The sequence below is a fragment of the Mesoplodon bidens genome (genome assembly GCF_964165515.1).
Source record: "Mesoplodon bidens genome assembly, chromosome: 3".
NCBI classification, from domain to species: Eukaryota; Metazoa; Chordata; class Mammalia; order Artiodactyla; family Ziphiidae; genus Mesoplodon; species Mesoplodon bidens.
Window position 1 is genome coordinate 37,536,209 of NC_138178.1, and position 19,935 is coordinate 37,556,143.

At 54.8% G+C, this 19,935-nt stretch overlaps 1 protein-coding gene across 1 annotated transcript in view; it reads right to left on the reverse strand.

Annotated features, from left to right (window-relative positions):
• Positions 1 to 1,306: 1,306 nt before the first annotated feature.
• ZNF710 (zinc finger protein 710) overlaps positions 1,307 to 19,935 on the reverse strand; it is a 66,278-nt gene continuing 47,649 nt past the window's right edge. Inside the window, exons 2-5 of the mRNA XM_081227026.1 lie at positions 11,614 to 13,102; positions 8,601 to 8,792; positions 7,937 to 8,111; positions 1,307 to 4,041 (exon numbers count right to left, since the gene is read on the reverse strand). Coding sequence (XP_081083152.1) covers positions 3,872 to 4,041; positions 7,937 to 8,111; positions 8,601 to 8,792; positions 11,614 to 13,074 — 1,998 coding nt within the window. The 5' untranslated portion in view covers positions 13,075 to 13,102 and the 3' untranslated portion in view covers positions 1,307 to 3,871. The remainder of the gene's footprint in view (positions 4,042 to 7,936; positions 8,112 to 8,600; positions 8,793 to 11,613; positions 13,103 to 19,935) is intronic.

A 19,935-nucleotide genomic window follows, 5' to 3' on the forward strand; every position in this document is an offset into this window, starting at 1 on the left:
CAGTCTGCTGTGTTTGTCCCTGAGGGGGAGGAGGCAGCTGGGGCCTAGAGGCAGAAGCCCTCAAAGGGCTGGCGGATTCCCCCAGGGGCTGACCGGGGTGCCTCGGGCCACAGCAGGCCTCTGTGCAGTCAGGGGGCTGCTGGGGGGAGGGGACCGGGCAGAAGGCCTGTGGGTTCCCTGGAATTTCCTAGCACGATCTGGCTTCTGTATCCTCTTTTCCATTTTGAGATTGTCACTTCCGATAGAGTACGGTTATATTTTTATTTGTCTTTGATAGTTTTAACTTTCTAAACGTGCCCAGACCTCTTTATTTGCCTGTTTCTCAGTCCTCAAACAGGTCCCACACAGTGGCCGCCTCAGTTGTCTTCCCCACGGCTGCCTGGGACTCGGGCCTGGGCCTGTGAGTGGAGCCCCCATGTGGTCCAGGCTAGTGAGTCCCAGACTTGGGATCTTCTTCACCATTCTGTGGCAAAAGAATGGAAAAGTAAGTTTATAAAGTTGCTATAAAGCTAAACAGATCCAACTTAAAGGGCTATCCTTTATTCAGGGATTATGCTCTACTTTTGGTGTTACAATGTCCTAGGGAAGAGTTGTGTCTTTTTTTTTTGGGGCCGCATGGCTTGCCAGGTCTTAGTTGCCTGACCAGGATCTGCACTGAAAGCGCGGAGTCCTAACCATTGGACCGCCAGGGAATTCCCGACTTGTGTCATCTTGACTTGAGAAAATAAATATCTGGCAACCCAAAGTCCATTTCCCAAATTTGGGTGGGCTCTCACGTATTCTGAAACCCAATAGCTGGGAGCCTTGGTAGCTCTGAGATGGGCTGCAGTTGCCCACCTCCACTGACAGCCGCCTTCTGTGCTAAGACCACTCTTCCTCAGTAATCACTGGACTCCCGGCGCTCTAGGAGGAAAAGCTGGCGTGCTGACTCTGGCTGGCCCAACTCCTGGGGGGAAGCTCAAGGTTTCCGGCCCCTTCTTCCCCATCAGTAACGAAGGGCTGGCAGCTCCCCAGAAGGCACAGCCTCTGAAGCCCCCAGTCTGGCATCGGGAGCTGGCTTCTGTCCTGGTGGCCTGTTGCTGTTGGGAAGCGGGCTTTTTCTCTTCGAGTGGTGGGAATTCTGGGGCCTTGACCTGCGCCCCTTTCTCACGGGCTTGGAGCTCTGCAGGTGGCCATTCTAGTGCAAAGGATGGGCTGGGGCTCCTCTGGGCCCCCAGAGAGGGAAGCCTTGTAGGGAGCTCCTTCTGAGGGAGGGGTGAGGACCAGGTCCCCAAGAACCATGGAAAGAAGCACTCGCAGTCACCTCACTAAAGAATATTCATTTATTTATAATTATTGCTAAGTAAACTTCTCTTTTAAACAGGAACATAAAAACACAGTAGGGCTTTGCACAAGTGGAATTTCTAAACAGTTGGTTTGTATACACGTCAAAATAAGTTAGAATGGAATTTGTCCAGGAGTTTCCAAGTCACCCGCGAGGCTGCACGCCTCTTTTGAAAAGGTTGGGGTGGGGTGGGGGGTGAGGACCGGAGCCTTGCCAAGACCACCGCCCACCCAGCTCCAATTGTGAGTTGTGCTGCTTCCTTCTCTCAGCCTTGCCCAGGTCCAAGGCACAGGGCAGGGGGGGCGTTCAAGTATCGAACCTCGCAGAGGGCAGGTGCTGATGGCGGGGCTGCGGGCAGAGAGGAGAGCCCCACCCTGGGGGCCAGACCTTCTCTCATGGGTTTCCAAGACCAAGGCCACTGCACTGGCAGGGAAGAGGAGGAAGAGGAGGTACAGGGTTCTTTTTGGTACCAGGGGAGAAAGAAGTTGTGGGAAGAGGTAGTTTGCGGGGGATGATGCTTCTGCTCAGCAGGAGAAAATGTCTTCTACAGTGACGGGGTCACTGCCACCTGAGGGTCATCATGGCGGGCACCTGGGAGGCTGGGGGGCCTCGGGGTCTGGAGAGCCACAGTCGGGGCGAGGCTCCCGTGAGCCCCAGCCCTCTTATTTGCTGCTTAGCATGAACTCTAGCAGAGAAGGAAGGGGCACCTGGCTGCCTGATCCCGAGGCTACCTCGTCCTCCCCTCCGTCCTGATCTCAGCCACCCTGAGGCCTGGCTTGGTCCTTCACTAAGGATACAGCCTTGGGGGCACCTCCCTCCCCAGCCGCTCCCCGCTTCCTGGTTTCTGGGCTGAAGCTGGTGGCTTCACCTCCTGTGCCTCTGGGAATGGCCTTGCCTGCTCCCCTCCACGGAGGCCGCGGGGGGCGAGTGGGTGGGCGTCTGGGTGCCCCAGCATTCCTGAATGTGCTCTTTCACAGCCCTGGGCCTGCAGTCTTCAGTTCCGGGGCAGGAGCTGGCGCGGGGACCGAGGAGATGAGAGCGGGCTGGCGAGGGAGCGAACCGTGAGCTGAGCAGGGGCGGCAGCCCGGGCCGCTGCTCTCGGTGGTGCAGAGCAAGTCACTAGCCGGAGGGGCTGGGAGAGGGTGGACGGCCTGCCGGGCTCTGCCGCCTCCTGCCTCTCGCCTTGGCCTCCAGAGGCTTCCTGCCAGCAGCTGAAGCCCCAGGGCCAGACCGACAGTGCCCTCCGAGCCCGAGTCCCGCCAGGGCAGGCCACGCTGCTCTTGGTTGGGGAGGCACAAAGCACGCACAGCACACAAGAAAGCTTCCGCTGGCAAAAAGAAAATGATCTCCATCAGAAAAGATAACAGGTGACACAGTTGGAAAGGAGAAAAATAAATTACCTTCAAAATACCCCCCTTTGCTCAAAAAACCATTTTTTTTTTCCCTCTATGGTCTTCATTTTCCTTTTTAAATACGTTGCTCTTCCTGGGACCCTGCTGACTCTTGGCTGTCCGCATCCTCAAAATGGATACTTATTAGACCTTAAATAAGAGGAAAACTCCAGGCCCCCACCCCTACATAGGCCCTCCTTGGCCTCCTTGAGGACAGCCCCTCTTGGTCCCCAACGACCTCGTCACCGGCCCCCTCGCTCAAGGGGCCTCCATCTGTCTTTGTTAGTGTGTGTCTGATGCAAGGCATGTCCTGGCTTTGTCGGGGGACCCTGGGGTGGTGCCCCACTTCGAGACAGAACTGGATAACAGTTTGCTGAAATCCACTTTAGGGACGCCCACTTCCAAACAGGGCTGTAAGATGGGAGCCTTCTGGGGGTAGGCTGGAGAGGACGGTAGCTGGGGGTTGGGCTACACCCCGCTTTCCTAAGGCCAGGACCAGGCCGCATGCACACCTGGCTGGAGGAGAGAGCGGGAGTCACCAGGAGGTAGAAGGCAGAGGGCCCTGCCTGGCTGTCCATGGACAGGGTGGGGGAATGGGCTCTGGGCCTGAGCTTTTCACAGCCCAGGGGCCGGTGGGGGGTAAGGGTGGGGGGCAAGGCTGACCAGGACAGGAGCTCAAACATCCCTAGAGGCAGGAGAGGGTCCAGAGGAGAAACAAGACATGGCTCAAGAGATCTCCCTCCAGTGACAGGACCCCCAAGGAGCCATCAGGATGGCCCTGCCCATACGGGCCGCCCCAGCTCTGCTGGGCCTGGAGAGACTTGAGAACCTATGCCCTTGTGACCTGTCCCCAGACGGCCCCCATCTGCATTTCTCCCACAGCAGCAGGCCAAGGAGACCCAGACCTGGGCCTCCCGTGTTACCCTTCTTTCCCTAGGATGCCTGGGGCCTGTGCCTGGTTCACAGCTGAGGCCAGTAGTACAGTCTCCATTTGGTCTACAAGTCCCTAGTGGTGCAAACGACTGAGTGGGAGGGAGGGCTCAGGACAGTGGGGCAGTAGCTTGTTTTTCAGCTGCAGGAGGTGCAGCCTGCAGCACATGGGTCTCCCCCCACGCCCCACGCCCTCCTTGCCCCGTCCTGGGTGGCCCGGCCTGTGCTATAGCACGTTGTAGTAGGCCATCTCTTTCATGGCCTGTTCGGTGAGGACGCTGGCCTCGGCGCTGCTGTCCACACCGGCGTAGGCGTAGGCGTTCTCCTCGAAGTCCTCGATCTCCTGCTGGCTGTCAAGCTCGGAGGGGTCGGTGCCCGTCAGCTCCATCATGGGGTCTGCAAGAGAGGGCACAGTTAGGCCTGGATGCTGCCTGCGGGAAGAGCCAGTCACTCCCACATGGGAAGCAGAACTAAAGAAGTCATTACCAGTCACTGCTTCCAAAAGACTCTCAGCTGCCTCCTCTGCCCTCCTGCTCTGGGAGGCCCCCGACTCCCATGGCTTCTCAAATGTGTGCCGAGTGGGTACAGGCCTGGACTTGAACTCTTGGGGTCATGCCTCTCTTGCACCTCCTAAGTCACTAAGCCCTTATTTATTCTTTGCAACATTACTCATTAGTCCCCTTTGCCATATGAAAGCCTCCTGTACTATATCATGTCTGCAACACCACTTGTTTGGCACCTACTGTATGCCAGGCACTTCACATATATCATCTCATGAATGCTCACAGCAACCCTGTTTAGGAGATCAAAAGGAAGTTCAGAGAGGTTAATCAACTTGCCAAAGGGCACCCAGCAAGTGCTGTTGTTTTGATCCACTGTGCAACTCTACCTCACTTGGCTGGAGGGAGCTGTTTCTCCTCTGACCTGGTGCCAGTTCTACCCAGTGGTATCCTCAGGCCTAGCTCTCCAAGGCCAAGCACTCAAGGTAGGCTAACAAAGACGATGAGATAAAAACTCTAAGAGGCCTCTTGTAATTTTATCACATTGAAATCTTTTATAAAGCTCTTACTGCTGGAACAAAAGCCAGATAGAAAACTCCACAAAGGAGCTTGGGTGGGGCTGCCTTCCAATGAGTTATGGAGGGAGGGAGGCCCAGGGTGTGACCTGGGGACCTGGGAGTCTTGCTGGCAGGGACTGTGGCTGAGCCCCAGTGTGCATTCTGCCCCTGTCCACCTGGGATATGTGATGTGTTTGGGGAGAAATGGACCCCAGCCCAGGGGTAGCCCTGATGAGTCTAAGGCAGGGTTTTCCAACCTTGGCATTACTAACATCTTGGGCCATAATTCTTTGTTGTGGGGGACTGTCCTGTGCATTGTAGGATGCTTCCCAGCATCCCTGGCCTCTAGCAGCAAGATGCCAGTAGCATTGCCCCCGCTGTGACAACCAAATGTCTCTAGACATGGCCAAATGTCCCTGGGGGGCAAACTCACCCCCAGTTGAGAACCACTGGTTGAAGGGTAATCCCACTCATTGCCAATGAGTGGCTCAGGATTAGGGATGGGACCCAATTCTGGCCAGTGAATCATGAGGAAAGGCCTGCTAGTGAGTTCTTAGAATGTTCTTATTAGTTTCACAGAACAAAGGAGAGCAGGCTCTTACTCTTCCAATGGAGGTGAACAAGGAAGCATACTGCCCTAAAGGCCACTGGCAGCTATTTTGCGACCATGAGGAAAAGCACAGCTAATAATGTGGACAGAGAGAGGGAGGGAGCCTCACCCTGTCATTGTTGAGGGGCTGAATCAGCCAACTTTGAAGATAGCCTGGACTGCAAGTCGTTTCTTAATTTATTTCCTTATTGTTTAAACCAGTCTGAATGGGGTGTCTCTTACTTGTGCCCATAGCATCTGACTTTATAAAATGAGGCCAGCTGTACCAAATCTTTTTTTTTTTTTTTTTTTTTTGTGGCTGCACGCACCACACTGCACCACACGGCTTGCGGGACCTTAGTTCCCGACCAGGGATCAAACCCCGGCCCTGGGCACTGAGAGCACTGAGTCCTAACCACTTGACCTCCAGGGAGTTCCCTCAGCTGTACCAAATCTTATAGCCCCTGGGCACTTTCTTCCTCAAATCCTAGTGCCACACCTTCATACCATATAGTTGATTAAAAACAAGCTAAATAAAGACCCTGGGAAAATTTCTACCTCTGGGTCTCTGTTATCCTCCCAACCTTCCTTTATTAACTCTATTTGCCTGTCCAGTTGGCCCCAGGGAATACTCTGTACCATTTTTTTACAAAGACGTTGATCTACTTCCTGAATTACAGTCCTATAGTTTATTGGGTGGTTCCATCTAGACTGTATGCTGCCTCCCTCCTGCACAAGTGTCAAGCCTGAGCTTCTCAGACCAAGGTTATACGTGAGTGGTGGGTGGACTTGGGCCCCAGCCATTCCTGTGCCAATCCCTGCTTTACTTTCTGTCATCTGGTACAATCAGGAACAAAGCAACCCTAGGCATCCCTGGTCACTGACCTCAGGTGGAAACAGCTTAGGCCTTAACCACCCCCTGGGAGCAAGGTGTGCAGGGACAACTACTTCCAAAAGGACCAGTCCTGCTCTGGTCCCTCCTGGTGGATTAGCTACCTGGCATGTCCACTAGAGTATTGGCTCTCAAACTCTACTGCACATAGAATGAACTAGGGTGCTTAAAAAAAAAGTCCGGATCCTGGGCCACACGCCAGATCAGTTACATTCGAATCTCTGTGGTTGAGACTCAGGCATCAGCATTTAAAAAATTCTCAAAGTGATTCCAATGTGCAGCCAAGTTTTAGAACAGTTCTCTGGAGTCTAGGTCAGAGGTTCTCGAAGTGAGGTTCCTGACCAGCAGCTTCGGTTTGACCTGGGGAACTTGTTGGAAACGCAAATGATCCGACCCTACCCCAGACCTACAGAATCAGAAGCTCTGAAGGTGGGACCCAGCAATTTGTTTTAACAAGCCTGGAGTGATTCTCATGCTCCCTTGCTCAAGTTTGAAAACCATCACTTTATTCAATGCTTCTCAAACTTTCCGGTGCAAACAAATCACCTGGGGATCTTTTGGAACTGCAGAGCCTGATTCAGCAGGTCTGGGGTGGGGTGGAGCCTGCAGTTCTAGCAAGATCCCAGGTGATGCCAATACTGCTGGTCCTAGAACCACATTTTGGGTAAGAAGGGGCTACAGAGCATCTATATGCAGCCAACAGCGTTTCATCCTCACCCAGAATGGAAAACTGATGACACCTGTTTCTGCCAGAACACCGCCCCCACCCCACCCCCCGGCCATTCACTGCTCCAAAACTAAATCAGGGTTATTGCACCATCCCCCAGCATCTGACTGACTCCTAGAGAGTAATCTCACATGGCAAGTCAACTCACCCGGTGATTGTTGGGGCACATTCCCAGCTAATTTGTCTCAGAAGGAGCACCAGAAAGTCAAATAGCTCCAGACTATACAAGGAACCTTCCTGAAGTGTGGTTGGCTCCTCCTTCCTGTAGGATCTCTAAACTGCCTCCTCCCCATGAGAGGCCAGAGCGACTACAGTTCTTCCACTACTGACCAGTGTTGAGGGGAGAGGCTATCACTAACATGTAGGGATGTTATAACCAACAGCCAATGAAACCTCCACCAACTGCAGAGGTAAGGACACTTCTCCTGAGTATGTGGGCTGCATTCTTTTTGGCAGGCACTATGAAGAATGTGACTGATTGTATATCCCTTTTTGCATTGGTGACTAGGAAGCTCAGGGCTCCCCTCTGCATGCCCATAGGACCTCCCATGGTGTACTTGGGGTTGTGACCTCACCTGGCTCTCCCTTATCTTTACAGTTGCCAATTTTCCTTTTGTTACTTTCTTTCCCATTCATTTTTTGTAAAATGTCATCTCTCAGTAATGATTTTGCATGAGTTACCTAACTGCTCTGTCCTTCAGTGTCTGCGTCTGTAAAATGGCGATAATAACAGGGCCAACCTCACTGTGAGGGTTACATGAGTTAATAAAGGCCTGGCACACAGCACTCAACAAATTATTTTTATTATTGTTTATGTGAGCCCTCGTAAGTCCTCTGAAGAATACACAAATATCCCATCATTATCACCATGGTGGCCCTCCAGGGTGCTCCCTCTCCAGACCTGAGCCCACCCCAATGAGGTCTCAGGCCTGGCCAGCCTCCCCACTCCCCTCACTGGACAGGAGCCTCCTGAGTGTGCCATGACAGTACCGCTCCTGCTCTGTCCACTGCGTGTGGCCCACCCACCTTGGCTGTCCAGGCCGATGTCCATGACGCCGTGCTTGACCTTCATGTGCCGGCTCAGGTTGCCCTTGAGGTTAAACTTGCTGGAGCAGTAGGGGCACTTGAAGGGCTTGCTGCCCGCGTGCAGGTGCATGTGGCCCAGCAGGTTGTACATGCGGTTGAAGGACTTCCCACACACCTGGAACACACCCCCCACCCGGCCTCATCAGCCTGGGAACCCGCGCTCTCCGGACCCCCAGCCACTCCTACCTCCACGGCTGGGCCGGAATCCCATCGGCTGTGGACAGCACTCGCTTCGTCCTTTCCTATGTGACCTCAGAGGCCGAGGACTGAGCCACTCCCTGCTGGTCACCGTTCCTGTGTGTCTGCCCCACAGTCCCTGAGCTGAAGCTGTCAGAAACCCAGGGCTCGGATCTCCGGGTGCACTGAGTCTCGGGCCGGGGCTCTTTCCCTGCGGCTGTACCGTGATCTTCACCCCCTCCTCCAATTCTCAAAAAACAACCTCAGTAGCTTGTAGGACCTGAACCCTCACCGCCCACCCCAACCCCCAGAGCCCAGGCAGTTTCACCCAACCATGGCTCCCTTGCCCACACCGGGTCCCGGCTGCTGCCGTCATGCTGAGGCTGCTCGTGGGGAAGTCCCACCTCGGGGCCCGAAGGCCTGGTACCTTGCATTTGAATGGCTTCACGGGCGAGTGTACAATCATGTGGGTCTTGAGGGTCTGCTTCTGCACAAAGGTCTTGAAGCAGATGTGGCACTGGTAGGGCCGAACGCTGGTATGGATCAGCATGTGCCGCTTCATGTTTGCCTGCAGGGTGAACTCCCGGCCACACACCTCGCACTTGAACTCCTTCACACCCTGTGGGGGGTGGGAGCGATGGTCAGGGTCACACAACGGACACAGGCTCTGGAAGTGCGTGCGTGTGTGTGTGTACCACAGGGTCATAGTTTCTGGGAAATGACTTCCTGGGGATGTTCCAAACAGGGGCCACCTGTTTGAAATGCCCGGGAGGATGTTGGGGAAGAACCATTTACTCTGGAAAGCATTCCAGTGATAGGGAGAGATTGGCTGAGTCTTATTGTTCTGACCCATACACCTGCTGTCTCCTGCCCAAGAGGGCAGGTGGATTTGGAGGTCTGTACCAGGGCACTGAGGCAAGCGTGTTCGTTTGCATGTTAATTCATTCATTCATTCATCAACCATTTACCAGGCACCTGCTATAAGTCAGCATCACATCAGGCACCAGGGGCCTGTGGCCAAGAAGACACAGCCTTAGCCTGGGGGCCTGGATGGCTTCCTGAGATCAAGATTTATGTATATATTTTTCACCTCAGTGCTGTCTCTCAGCGGTCTTTTTGGTTCACAGACCCCTTTGAGAGTATGATTAAAGGTATGAGCACCCCAGGAAAAATGACAAAACACTCAGGTCTGTGTAGAATTTAAAGAGTTCTCAAACCTCGGAGCCCGTCCACAACCCCTGAGAGTGTATTCTAAGCTTCTCTTGTGATAAGAACAACCTGTAGCTCTTGTGGAACATAAAGCCTCTCAGGCCCCTCCCTGGAGACTCAAACTCCCACGAATTTTTTTTTTTTTTTTTTTTTTTTGCGATACGCGGGCCCCTCACTGTTGGGGACCCTCCCTGGAGATTCAAATTCCCACGAATTTTTTTTTTTTGAGGTACGCGGGCCCCTCACTGTTGTGGCCCCTCCCGCTGCGGAGCACAGGCTCCTGACGCGCAGGCTCAGCGGCCATGGCTCACGGGTCCAGCTGCCCCGCAGCATGTGGGATCTTCCCGGACCGGGGCACGAACCCGTGTCCCCTGCATCGGCAGGCGGACTCTCAACCACTGCGCCACCAGGGGAGCCCCCCACGAATGTTTAATCCCAACAGGTTCAGCAGGTGATTCTTATCACTGATGGACTTTGGGACACAGCCCCAGGAGACAAAGATTCCAAGGGAAAACCCTCTGGTTTGGATGGTCAACATGTTTTCCATGGTCTGGAGGTGACCCCCAGAGCAGGACAGGGTGCTGTGTGCACAGGAAGCACAATGTATTGTCTGGGGAGGAAAGTGAGGACAAAAGTTCCTAGAACCCCAGTAATTTAGTAGAACTCCAGTGGCACAGACACATTTCTGTGGTCACAGCTGCTGTCCCAACTGCTTGTTTGGTACAAAGTTTCATGTTATAATTTAACAGTTCCCGTGTCTATTTCTCTCAGCAGACAGGCTGTGTCTCCTGTCTTGTATGCTTGCTTGACGGAGTGAAGATGATGTGTATGACCACGAGGGGGCCCTGCCCTTTGGGATGGTGTGCGCATGTGTAAACTGAGGCTGATAATGGGAATGTTTTCAATTTTATCAGCCTTTGATTTTTGCTTTCGCCTTTTCTTCACAGTATTATTTCTCTTTTAACACTTTGTGGAATTGTGGGGATTTTTAAGTCTCCTAGTAGAGGAGAAAGATGGCAAATATATAGCACGTGTACTTATCACTTTGCACTCTCCCCACCCTCACCCCCCTGCAACCCCCAACTCCCCGCAGGCAGAAAGAATCAATCATCTGGTTTTACAGCTGAGCCCAGATTCAGCTTCAGAATCCTTCTTAGCATTACACTCTAGGTAGCTACACCAATTGAATGAGGAGCACCTGCACTGAAACCTAAGAATCACCTCTGCTCCAGCAGAAAGAGTTCCCAGGGCTGGGAAAGGCTGGATTCTCAGCCTGGCAGGCTGTTTCTTCCCTACTCACTGTAGTGTCCACTGTGAGAGATAAGGACATGAGTTCGGCCAGTAGTGTCTCTAAGGCCACAATTATGGAGAGTGGCAGCTCTAGGCATGTTCAGCTTCAAAGAGTGAAGTTGGTTGGATTTGGGGTGGAAACCATGGGTCAGGACAAGTGCCAGGGTGGGACTGTGGGACCTGAGAGGCCTCATTCCCCGTCTGGACGTAAGAGCCTCTCAAAGGAGGTGACGTTGGCTGAAAGGCAGGGTGGCCAGTGGCCTGAAGGAAGAGGAAGGTAGGGGAGAACTGGTCAAGTTTATGTCTAGGGACACAGTGGAAAAGGACAGTGTTGCTCCACCTTCTGTCCCCACAAGCCACTTTGCTTCGTTTTGTCATATTCTAGAACCAATTGTACTTTTCCATGGCAAATATTTTTCCTTATATCTATTCCCTTTTAAAATGAAATATATTTAGCATTTTCCTAAAGGGAAGGCACACAGCTTTTGATAAGACTCGTGTAATTACAAGGAGCAAAGGAAGCCCTCTGAGCTTCTGACCATCTATCTCATCCACCTCCCTGTGGCACCCTGGCCTCTCTCCGGCCTCGGTCCTCCCAGCCATGAGATAGAGAATCAGCGATTCTCCAACTGTGCTCCTTGGGTCCTGCAGGGATATCCTCAAACATTTCAATTAAAAAGTTTTAAAACGAGTCAAGTTTTACTATTTAAAAAACTAATTTCAATTACATTCTTTTCTAACACTCATCAAAAATATATAACTATAAAAATGAGAGATGTCCACCACCTAAAAGATCTCAGGCAGCGCTTCGGGAAGCACTGGATGAAAGCATGGCAAGAGGAGAGGGCAGAGCCTCAGGCCTGGGGCCAAGCCCCCCGGGGGAGGCGGGGGGAGACCCCAGGGGCCGGGGCCTTGCTGGGGGAGGCCTGTGGCGTCCTTACCTTGTGGGTGAGCGAGTGTTGCTTGAGGTGGTGGATCTGGCTGAACTCCATGCCGCACTCGGTGCACACGAAGGGCCGCACGTTCTGGTGCTTGAGCATGTGGTTCTGCAGCTGGCTGCGGTAGTGGAAGGACTTGTCACACTCGAGGCACTGGTAGAGGGTGGGGCCCTGATGCGAGGCCAGGTGGCGCTTGAGCTGGGTCAGGGTGGAGAAGTCCAGGCCGCACTCGACGCAGACGTGGCAGCGGCCGCTCTCGTGCTTCACCTCGTGGGCCTTGAGCTCGCTGGGGTAGGCGAAGCCGCGGCCGCAGAAGTGGCAGCTATAGGGCTTGACCTCCGAGTGCAGCAGCATGTGGCGCTTGAGGTGGCTGGTCTGCGTGAAGGCCTTCTGGCACACCTGGCACTTGTGCGGCCGGGTGCCCTGGTGCGTCAGCAGGTGTGTCTGCAAGTGGCTGGGCTGCTTGAAGAGCTTGCTGCAGTGCGGGCACGAGTGTGGCTTGATGCCGTTGTGGCCCAGGATGTGCGTCACCAGGTTGTACTTGGATGTGTAGGACTTCTCGCACATGCGGCACTGCCAGCGCTTCTGACGGTCGCCCGCCTCCACCAGGTACGAGTCGTCGATCTGCACGTTGATGTCCAGCCGGTCCAGCTGGGCCTTCTTGTGGCGTTCCACCGTCGAGCCGGCTGCGTCGGCCTCAAACTCGCCTGCCTCCTGCCACACGAAGCCCTGTTCCGGCTTCACGGGCTCCGGGGACTCCATGGTGGGGGCCTCAGGGTCGCTCAGGGGGGCCAGGTGCGGCGGCTCGAAGCCACACTCCGTGGGCAGGGCCTCCGGCCCGGGCAGCGCCATGCTGGGCTCGGGGAAGCCGTCCCGGGCCGGGTCGGGGAAGTGGGGGTCGAAGGGGACTACGTCCAGCTCTGGCCGCGGGGTTCGGGGCAGGTGCCGCAGTGTCCGGGGCTTGCGGCTGAAGACGCTGAGGTCGATCATCTTGACGGCGCTGCTCTGCACCAGGGCCTCGCAGCCGCCACTGGCCACCTCGGTGGGGGCCTCTGCTGGGCCCGCATCCTTGTTGTCGCCGGGCACGGACACCTCGTAGACCTCCTGATCCTCTTCCTCCTCCACCTTCTCAAACTTGACCTTGGGCACCAGCCGCACGGGCGGCCGCGTCTTCCGCCGGGTGTGCTTCTCGAAGGCTGCCTCTACCTCCAGCACCTCCTCCTCTGCCGGCTCCTCCAGGGCCCGCCCATTGCAGGCCAGCTGGTAGACATCGGGGCCCGGGGCCCGGGGCTCCCCCATGGCCGCTCCGGACAGCTCCGGCCCCAGGTCCGGGTAGAAGGCTTCGGCGCTTATGGTGGCTCCAAAGAGCTCATTTTCTGAGACCAGGCCCAGCACGGCGGCCTGAGCCAAGGACAGCACCACCACGGCATCCGTCTGTGTCCCTGAGTCCATGAAGCCCTCCATCCCGTGGCGGCTGGCTAGGAGGGCATCGCTGCAGGAGGAGAAGAGAACATTAGCACTGCCGCTCAACGTTGCGCAGACAGACAACGGACAGACACACTCAGCAAGGGCTCAGCCAGTTTTGGGCGTATCTGTCCCTGACGCCTTTCTATTCCTGCCTTGGGAACAGGGCACACTTGTAATTACGGGGAGCAGTGATAACCCTCTGTGTATCTGATCACCTCCATGTCCTCCATCTCCCAGTGGGATCCTGGGTAAGCCCTGCCCCCTTGCTGACCTCAGTCTTCCCATCTGTGAAACAGGGTGGTTGGATTTCCCAGTGGTTCTCAAACTATGTTCTGCATGTCTTTCAGGAGTTCAAAAAAAAAAAAAAATCAGATCCAAAATTGCAAAAAATAAAGATTCTGCTATTTTAAAAACCCATCTACTCAAATGTAATATATACCTCACTCTTACACATTCAGTAGGCCCACTGGCTTTGTTGCCAAGGTATAATTAATTTTGCACAGACTTTGAGACTGTACAGTGAGGTGTTAAACAACTGTCACCATTTGTAGCGGCTTGGCCATGTGAATGTGGTCTTTTGGTTTTTTAAAAAATATATTGGGCAAAAACAAGGCAACACACAAAAATCAATTAGGTGCCGAGGCCAATCTCAGACAGCAGCTACCTCCTGTCCGCCCTGATGCTAAATGACTGTGCCCATCACAACAGGTCACTGTTCTTGATTAGCTAAATGTTAGACATTTAAATACCTAAATTTATACCAAGTAAGATATAGCTTGTGGGGACTTCCCTGGTGGCGCAGTGGTTAAGAATCCGCCTACCAATGCAGGGAATACGGGTTTGAGCCCTGGTCCGGGAAGATCCCACATGCCATGGAGCAACTAAACCTGTGCGCCACAACTACTGAGCCTGTGCTCTAGAGCCCGCGCGCCACAACTACTGAAGCCCGCGCACCTGGAGCCCGTGCTCCGCAACAAGAAAAGCCACCACAATGAGAAGCCCGCGCACCACAACGAAGAGTAGCCCCCGCTCACCGCAACTAGAGAAAGCCTGCGCGCAGCAACGAAGACCCAACGCAGCCAAAAAAAAAAAAAGATATTAGTGGGCTAAAAAAAAACCATGTATAGCTTGTGTCTGATTTGTACACTGGAATTCCATGTGAGATCTGATTTGAAAGAAGGGCTCCATGATGGCTACCAAGTTTGAGAAAACTGGCTGAAATGAATGCTGAAACTGGCTCCCAGGTTCACAGCTATGCTCTCTGATCCAACAGGTGTTTCTAAAAAAGCCAATGAGTCCACCTATCAGGGTCCAACCCCCGGTGCATCAGCTTCCTGCCTTCCTAGAGGCTCCAGGAGCACCAGTGCCCTCTGTGTAGCCCGGCCTTTGCACAGGGATTCTCCCACCCGGGTGCCCTTTCCCCAACCCCGGTGAGCTGCCGGCTCCGCTCACCCGCGCCCCAGGCTTCCCTCAAATTCCCCCTGTTCCTGGGGCTTCCCAGCCCTCCCCACCAGCCCGGATGTGGAAAGGCCTCCTCCCTGGCCTGGGATACTCATCAGATTGTACCCCGCCTCCGGCTCAGTGCCCGGCACAGCACATCAGAGGCACCCCATAAGGAAGGGGAAAGGAAGACAGGACAGGGGTGGCTCCTGCCTGCCTTGCCGGCTCTTCTCCCAGGGCCAGGGTCAGGTGCATGGCCGGCAGCGGCCCTTCCTCAGGAAACCAGCTCCCGGCCTGGTGTCTCCCTCCCCCCACAGGCCAGAGGAGCTTCCCCTTCCTGAAGCGGCTAAAAATAAAATACCCCAGGGAGGAATTTAGCCTCCTTGAAACAGACACTAAAGATTAAACTATTAAGCTTAAACCAGGGCTCTTGTGGAAAGGGGTCAGATGGAAGGAAACCTCTGGGTCCACCTGGAACAGGCTGGGGGGCTAGCCCACCTCCCACCTCCCTGCTGGAAAGAGCACCCACTTGAGCTTGGCCTCAAGTCCCAGCTCTGTCGCGTACAAGTGACTAAGCAAAGTCACTTCAAAGTCACTTCTGCGTCTCAGTTTCCCCGTCCAAAAATGGGGATGGAAACACCTACCCATGGGAGGGTTGTGAGAGCCCAGAGGTCAGAACATAAATGAAGGGGGTTAGTTAATTATAAAGCCCTCACCAAATGTAAAGAGTCACTATTATTTATCTGCCCAGATCTCTGGAAGCAGCCTTTTCTGATGAAAACCACAGAGCTAAGAGACTTTTCCATTCTGGGGCCCGAAATTCGAGCAAAGGTTTGGGTGATTCTGCGACAGCCTCTAGAGACTAAGAACTCATTCATTGATTAGTGCAGCAAATATTTGCTAAATCCCTGCTATGGGTCAGGCCCTGTGCTTGGAGATGTAAGCGAGATGAGGACACCCCTGTGGTGTCCAGAGATGACCGCTGTGCCCACCGCAGACCCTGTGGGGGAGCATCACTGCCTTGGATGGCAGTGGCCCATCTGACACAGCGCCCAGCAGCACCCAGCAGCAGCCCTCGTGTCTGCTGGGGGTTTGAGAAAACAGGCGGCTCAGCACTTTGTCTAGACTTCCTCAAAGGCAGGGCCAGCAGAGGGGAGGGACTGACCCTCAACAGCGGAGCCTGTGCTAGGACTTGGCCCTGGATTCTAAGTTCAAATCTGGACAATATCCTTTTCTAGCTTAGGTATATCCTGTCACATCCTGAGCCTCAGTTTCCTCATCTCTGCGGAGGGGGATATGGTGCCTGAGTCCTGGGGTGCTGAGGAGATGAGATGAGGATGCCAGTGGAAATGTTAGTTCCCTCACCTGTGCTTTTCTTCTGGCCCCAGTCCCTGGCACCGCCCCTCTTCTGGCAGCTGAAGGGAACGGGAGCAAAGAAACCCATAACATCACTCTACTGGCAGATGAGTCGGCGAAAAAGTCAGCCAGTGTCAGCCTGTGGGAGCTGGAGCACAGGTCTGCTGTGGTCCCCTACACGGAGGGTGATCAGGTAACATTCCATCCCTGTTAGGAGGGGCCTTCTAAGAGTGAAAGGGGCCGCTGCTAAGGCTCACACCAGGATCCCAGGTGCAAGCCGAACCTGCCCTTGGCCACCACGTGTCCCCCTCCTGCAGGGACAGGTGGCAGGTTTCACTTTGGGGCTGAGGACTGGAGCCTGTGCCTGGGTGTAAACGGGGACCTGCCCACAGTCCTTGCTCTCAAGGGGTTCGAGCCCACGTGTGGGGACGCAGAGGTGCCAACAACTAACCACAAAGGTGGTGACAGTGCTCACCAGGTCCCAGGAAAGCCATTTCATCCTAAGAACAACCCCATGGGGGCGGCGTGGGGGTGGAGGTAGTCAGCACCACACTCCACAGCCCAGGAATCTGGGGCATAAGTATCAACAGCAAGCTCAAGAGTGCCCTGGCAGTGAGGGCAGAGCTGGGTCAGCACGCGGGCCCCGCCGCCCAGCCCCATCCAGGCTCCGCTGCATCGTCTGTGCAACCTGGGAGGTCACGTCATGGCTCTGAGCCCAGCCTCCTCAGCAACCGGGTGCTGCCCTGCCCCCCTCAGGCTCCCAGGAGCCAGCAGCAAAGCACGGGCAGGCCCTGGGCAAACCGCAGCGTGAAGCCTCAGACCTGTCCCTGCCTGGCTGGTCCAAGGCTCCGGCCGGACTGGGGAACTGGGGTCCCCCTCGAGGGCAGCCACAGCCTTTCCTTGGGTCTCCACTCAGAAAGCACTTTTTCCTGGGAGCCTCCATCAACCCATCTGCCTATCTGGCCCGGCAGGCCCCTGCTTTCTTTTACTGGATGGATACTTGCCTGACCAGACACATATCACCCTGTAAATACATGTTTAAGGGGCTTATGGGGCTCAGTGTTCACTGGGGCAGCCAGGCAGGCTGTGTGTGTGTGTGCTCATGTGTGTAGGAGGGGCTCTGTTTGTTGCGACAGAAGGAAGAACGAAAACAGAGGGAATCTAATTCACCTGCGTTTTGCATATGTGTCAGTCCGCCTATCACACACAGGGCCGGGGAGTGGGAAACTGGTGGCTCTGCAACCCTGGTGCCATTATTCCCCCTCCTCCTGGGCCATCTTTTTGGTCCCCCCATTCTCAGAGGCCACAACTCTCCAGTTTTATGTCCTGTCACAGGCTGCCCAGGGCAGGACGAGAGCCCACCAGGTGTGCCCCACCTGTGTGCCAGGGCGGGCCCCACACCTCAAGGACGCTTTTGTCATCTGCCTGGGCCCCCCGTGGCACCTCCTTTCTCAGGGCAAGGCCTCTCTCCCACCTCTTGTGCCGCGGGTTCAGAACAAAAGCTCTCTACGATGTCCAAGAGAAAGGGGAGCTCAGACCACCCCGGGCTCTGCACAGCCTGGACTATGAGATGAGGGGCCATCAGAGCTGATGCAGCTCGGCCTCCTACCAGGACACCCTCAGTCCCCAGGGTGGAGAGAAAGGAAATGGCAAAGGCAGCGAAATAGAGGAAATGGAATCACTGCCTGATTGTAGTTTAAAGACTTGCACTGGGAATAGGGGGAAGGGAGGCCATAGCAGAAAGAGAGAGAGAGACAGAGAGAGAGAGAGAGAGAGAAGGAGAGAGAAGGGCTGTGGAGGCCAAGAAACCAAAGGGGGGGGGAGCGGAAGGAGTAGAGTGGAGAGAGAGGAGGGAACTGTGTCGGTGACACCAGAAGCCCAGGGCCACCCTATTTCCCAGGGCTTAGCATCACCCCCTCCCAGGCCTGAGCGCCAGGCCAGCCCTGGGGAGTAACCCAAGGCTCATTCCCTGAGGCCCAGCAGGAGGTCTCCCCAACCCAGGCAGGGACCCAGGTCCTCCAGACCTCTCACTGTTGCTTCATCTATTGCTGTACTATGGTTCCTGTAAACACTGACACAAGCTTGTCAAATGAATTAACGAGTGACTTGCTGTGTGACCCTGGACAAGTCACCTGACCCTTCAGGGTCTCGGTTTCTTCATCTGTAAGATGGGCACAAGAGGCTTCTTGGAACCTTGAGGGCAGGTTAATCCATTGGCTTACCTGCCTGTCTTCCAGGGATCCCTCCCCAAGACGAGACCTTTTCTCATCCACACTGCTTTAAAAGATCCTTTCCACTCACCGAGACCCCCCCTTCAAGCACCAGGGGAGGGTCGGGGAGCTCAGAGGAGCTCTGGAACACAGAGAGTGGGGCGGAGCACTTGAGGCCTGGCTGGCCTGGGGCTGGCAGGACAGGAGCCATTTGGAAGGAAGAACCAGTAGGACCTGGTGACCAGCTGGCTCTTCTTTGCCCCATGCTCACCACCAGGACATCTCAAACTTAAGACATAGGAATGCTCTGGGGCTTCTGTGAGCCCAGACTTGGTATGTCACCAAGCACCCTGATGACTATTTTTGAGGGCCTAGCAAGTGCCAGGGCCTGCTCCCTGACACAGGCCCCACAGTGCCCCGGGCTTCTGCTGGGGGGAAAGGTTCGCCCCTTGGCTTTGAATCACCAGGCAACTCTGAGGCTGTGGTCTCCAGTCCTGCCACTGAATCACTGACTCAACACACCTGCCAGGTGCTGGGTGCCATTCTTGGTCGTGGGGATACAGTAGGAAGCACGATAAGCTCCCATCCTCAGGGAGCTGCTCTGAGCGAGCTCAGTCTAAAACCTGAAGCGCCAGGACCTTTGGGAGGTAGGAAGTGCAGCGCCAGGGTCGGGTGGGGACAGGGCCCAGTGGAGCAGCCCCTGGGTCCTGAAAAACTGAACCCGGAATGGGGCAGAACAGGTAGCTGGGCCCGGGGAGGGGAGAAGGAGGTCCAGGTATGCACACAGCTGTAAAAAAATACACAAAACGAAACAAAACAAAAAAACCCCAAAAAACAAACAAAAAAACCACTCACGGGACTTCAACTTACAGCAAAACCACCCTCTTTGTTTCCTCTCATGTCCCCCTGATGGTAGACTTAAGGGTAAACTCTGCTCACATCCCATGAAAGGAAGAGGAAGCGAAAGCAAAAGCTGGAGGTTTGTGCAAACCTCAGAGCTCCTTGCACAGTCTCACTTCTGTCCAGCCCACAAGGCCGCACTCCACTCAGCAGCTCCGGGCCTAGGGCTGACAAGGCAGCTGGGCTGGGGGTGGGGTGGCCAAGGGGGAAGTGTATGAGTCTCCTCCTTATAGGGGCCTCTCTCTGCCTCAGCTTCCCCTTTTCTCTGTGGACAGATTTGCTAAGCCCTGCCTCCAGAGGCCAGAGTGGCTGGGCCACCAACCCACAAACCACAGGAGGACCTGACATTCACCATGTATGGCTACTTCCTTTTCCAGATAAGGAAACAGAGGCTAAGGGAGGGAAAGGGACTGGTCCAAGGTCGTACAGTGAAATGCTCGTGAAGCAGGTCTCTGGCCCGGAAGCCCACCCTCAGCCACATGGCCTATAGGATGAAGTTCCCGTGCCTTAGCTGACTGCCCAAGGCTGTCCCCAGCCAAGCTCTACCTGACCCTCCTTTAAGCCTTCCTGTCCCTCTGCATCACACACACACACACACAAACACAGACATACATGGAGCTGTTTCCTACCTCAGGGCCTTTGCACAGCCTGACTCCCCTGCCAGGACTTGCCCTTCCCTTGCACTGGGTGAATATCCCTTCATCTTTTTGGAGTCAGTGCAGGCACTGCCTCCCGGGAGATATTCCTTAGCCAGGGGCAGGGCGAGGGCCTCTTCCACAGCCTGAGAACATCAGGTTAATTTTACATGTGGCTAGGCTGGGTGCCCAGTTGTTTGGCCAAACGCTAATCTCTTGATAGATGTTGCTGTGAGCCACACAGCAACACATCTACAATCTGTTGACTTTAGCAGATTACCCTCCTTAATGTGGGCAGGTCTTATCTAATCAGTTGA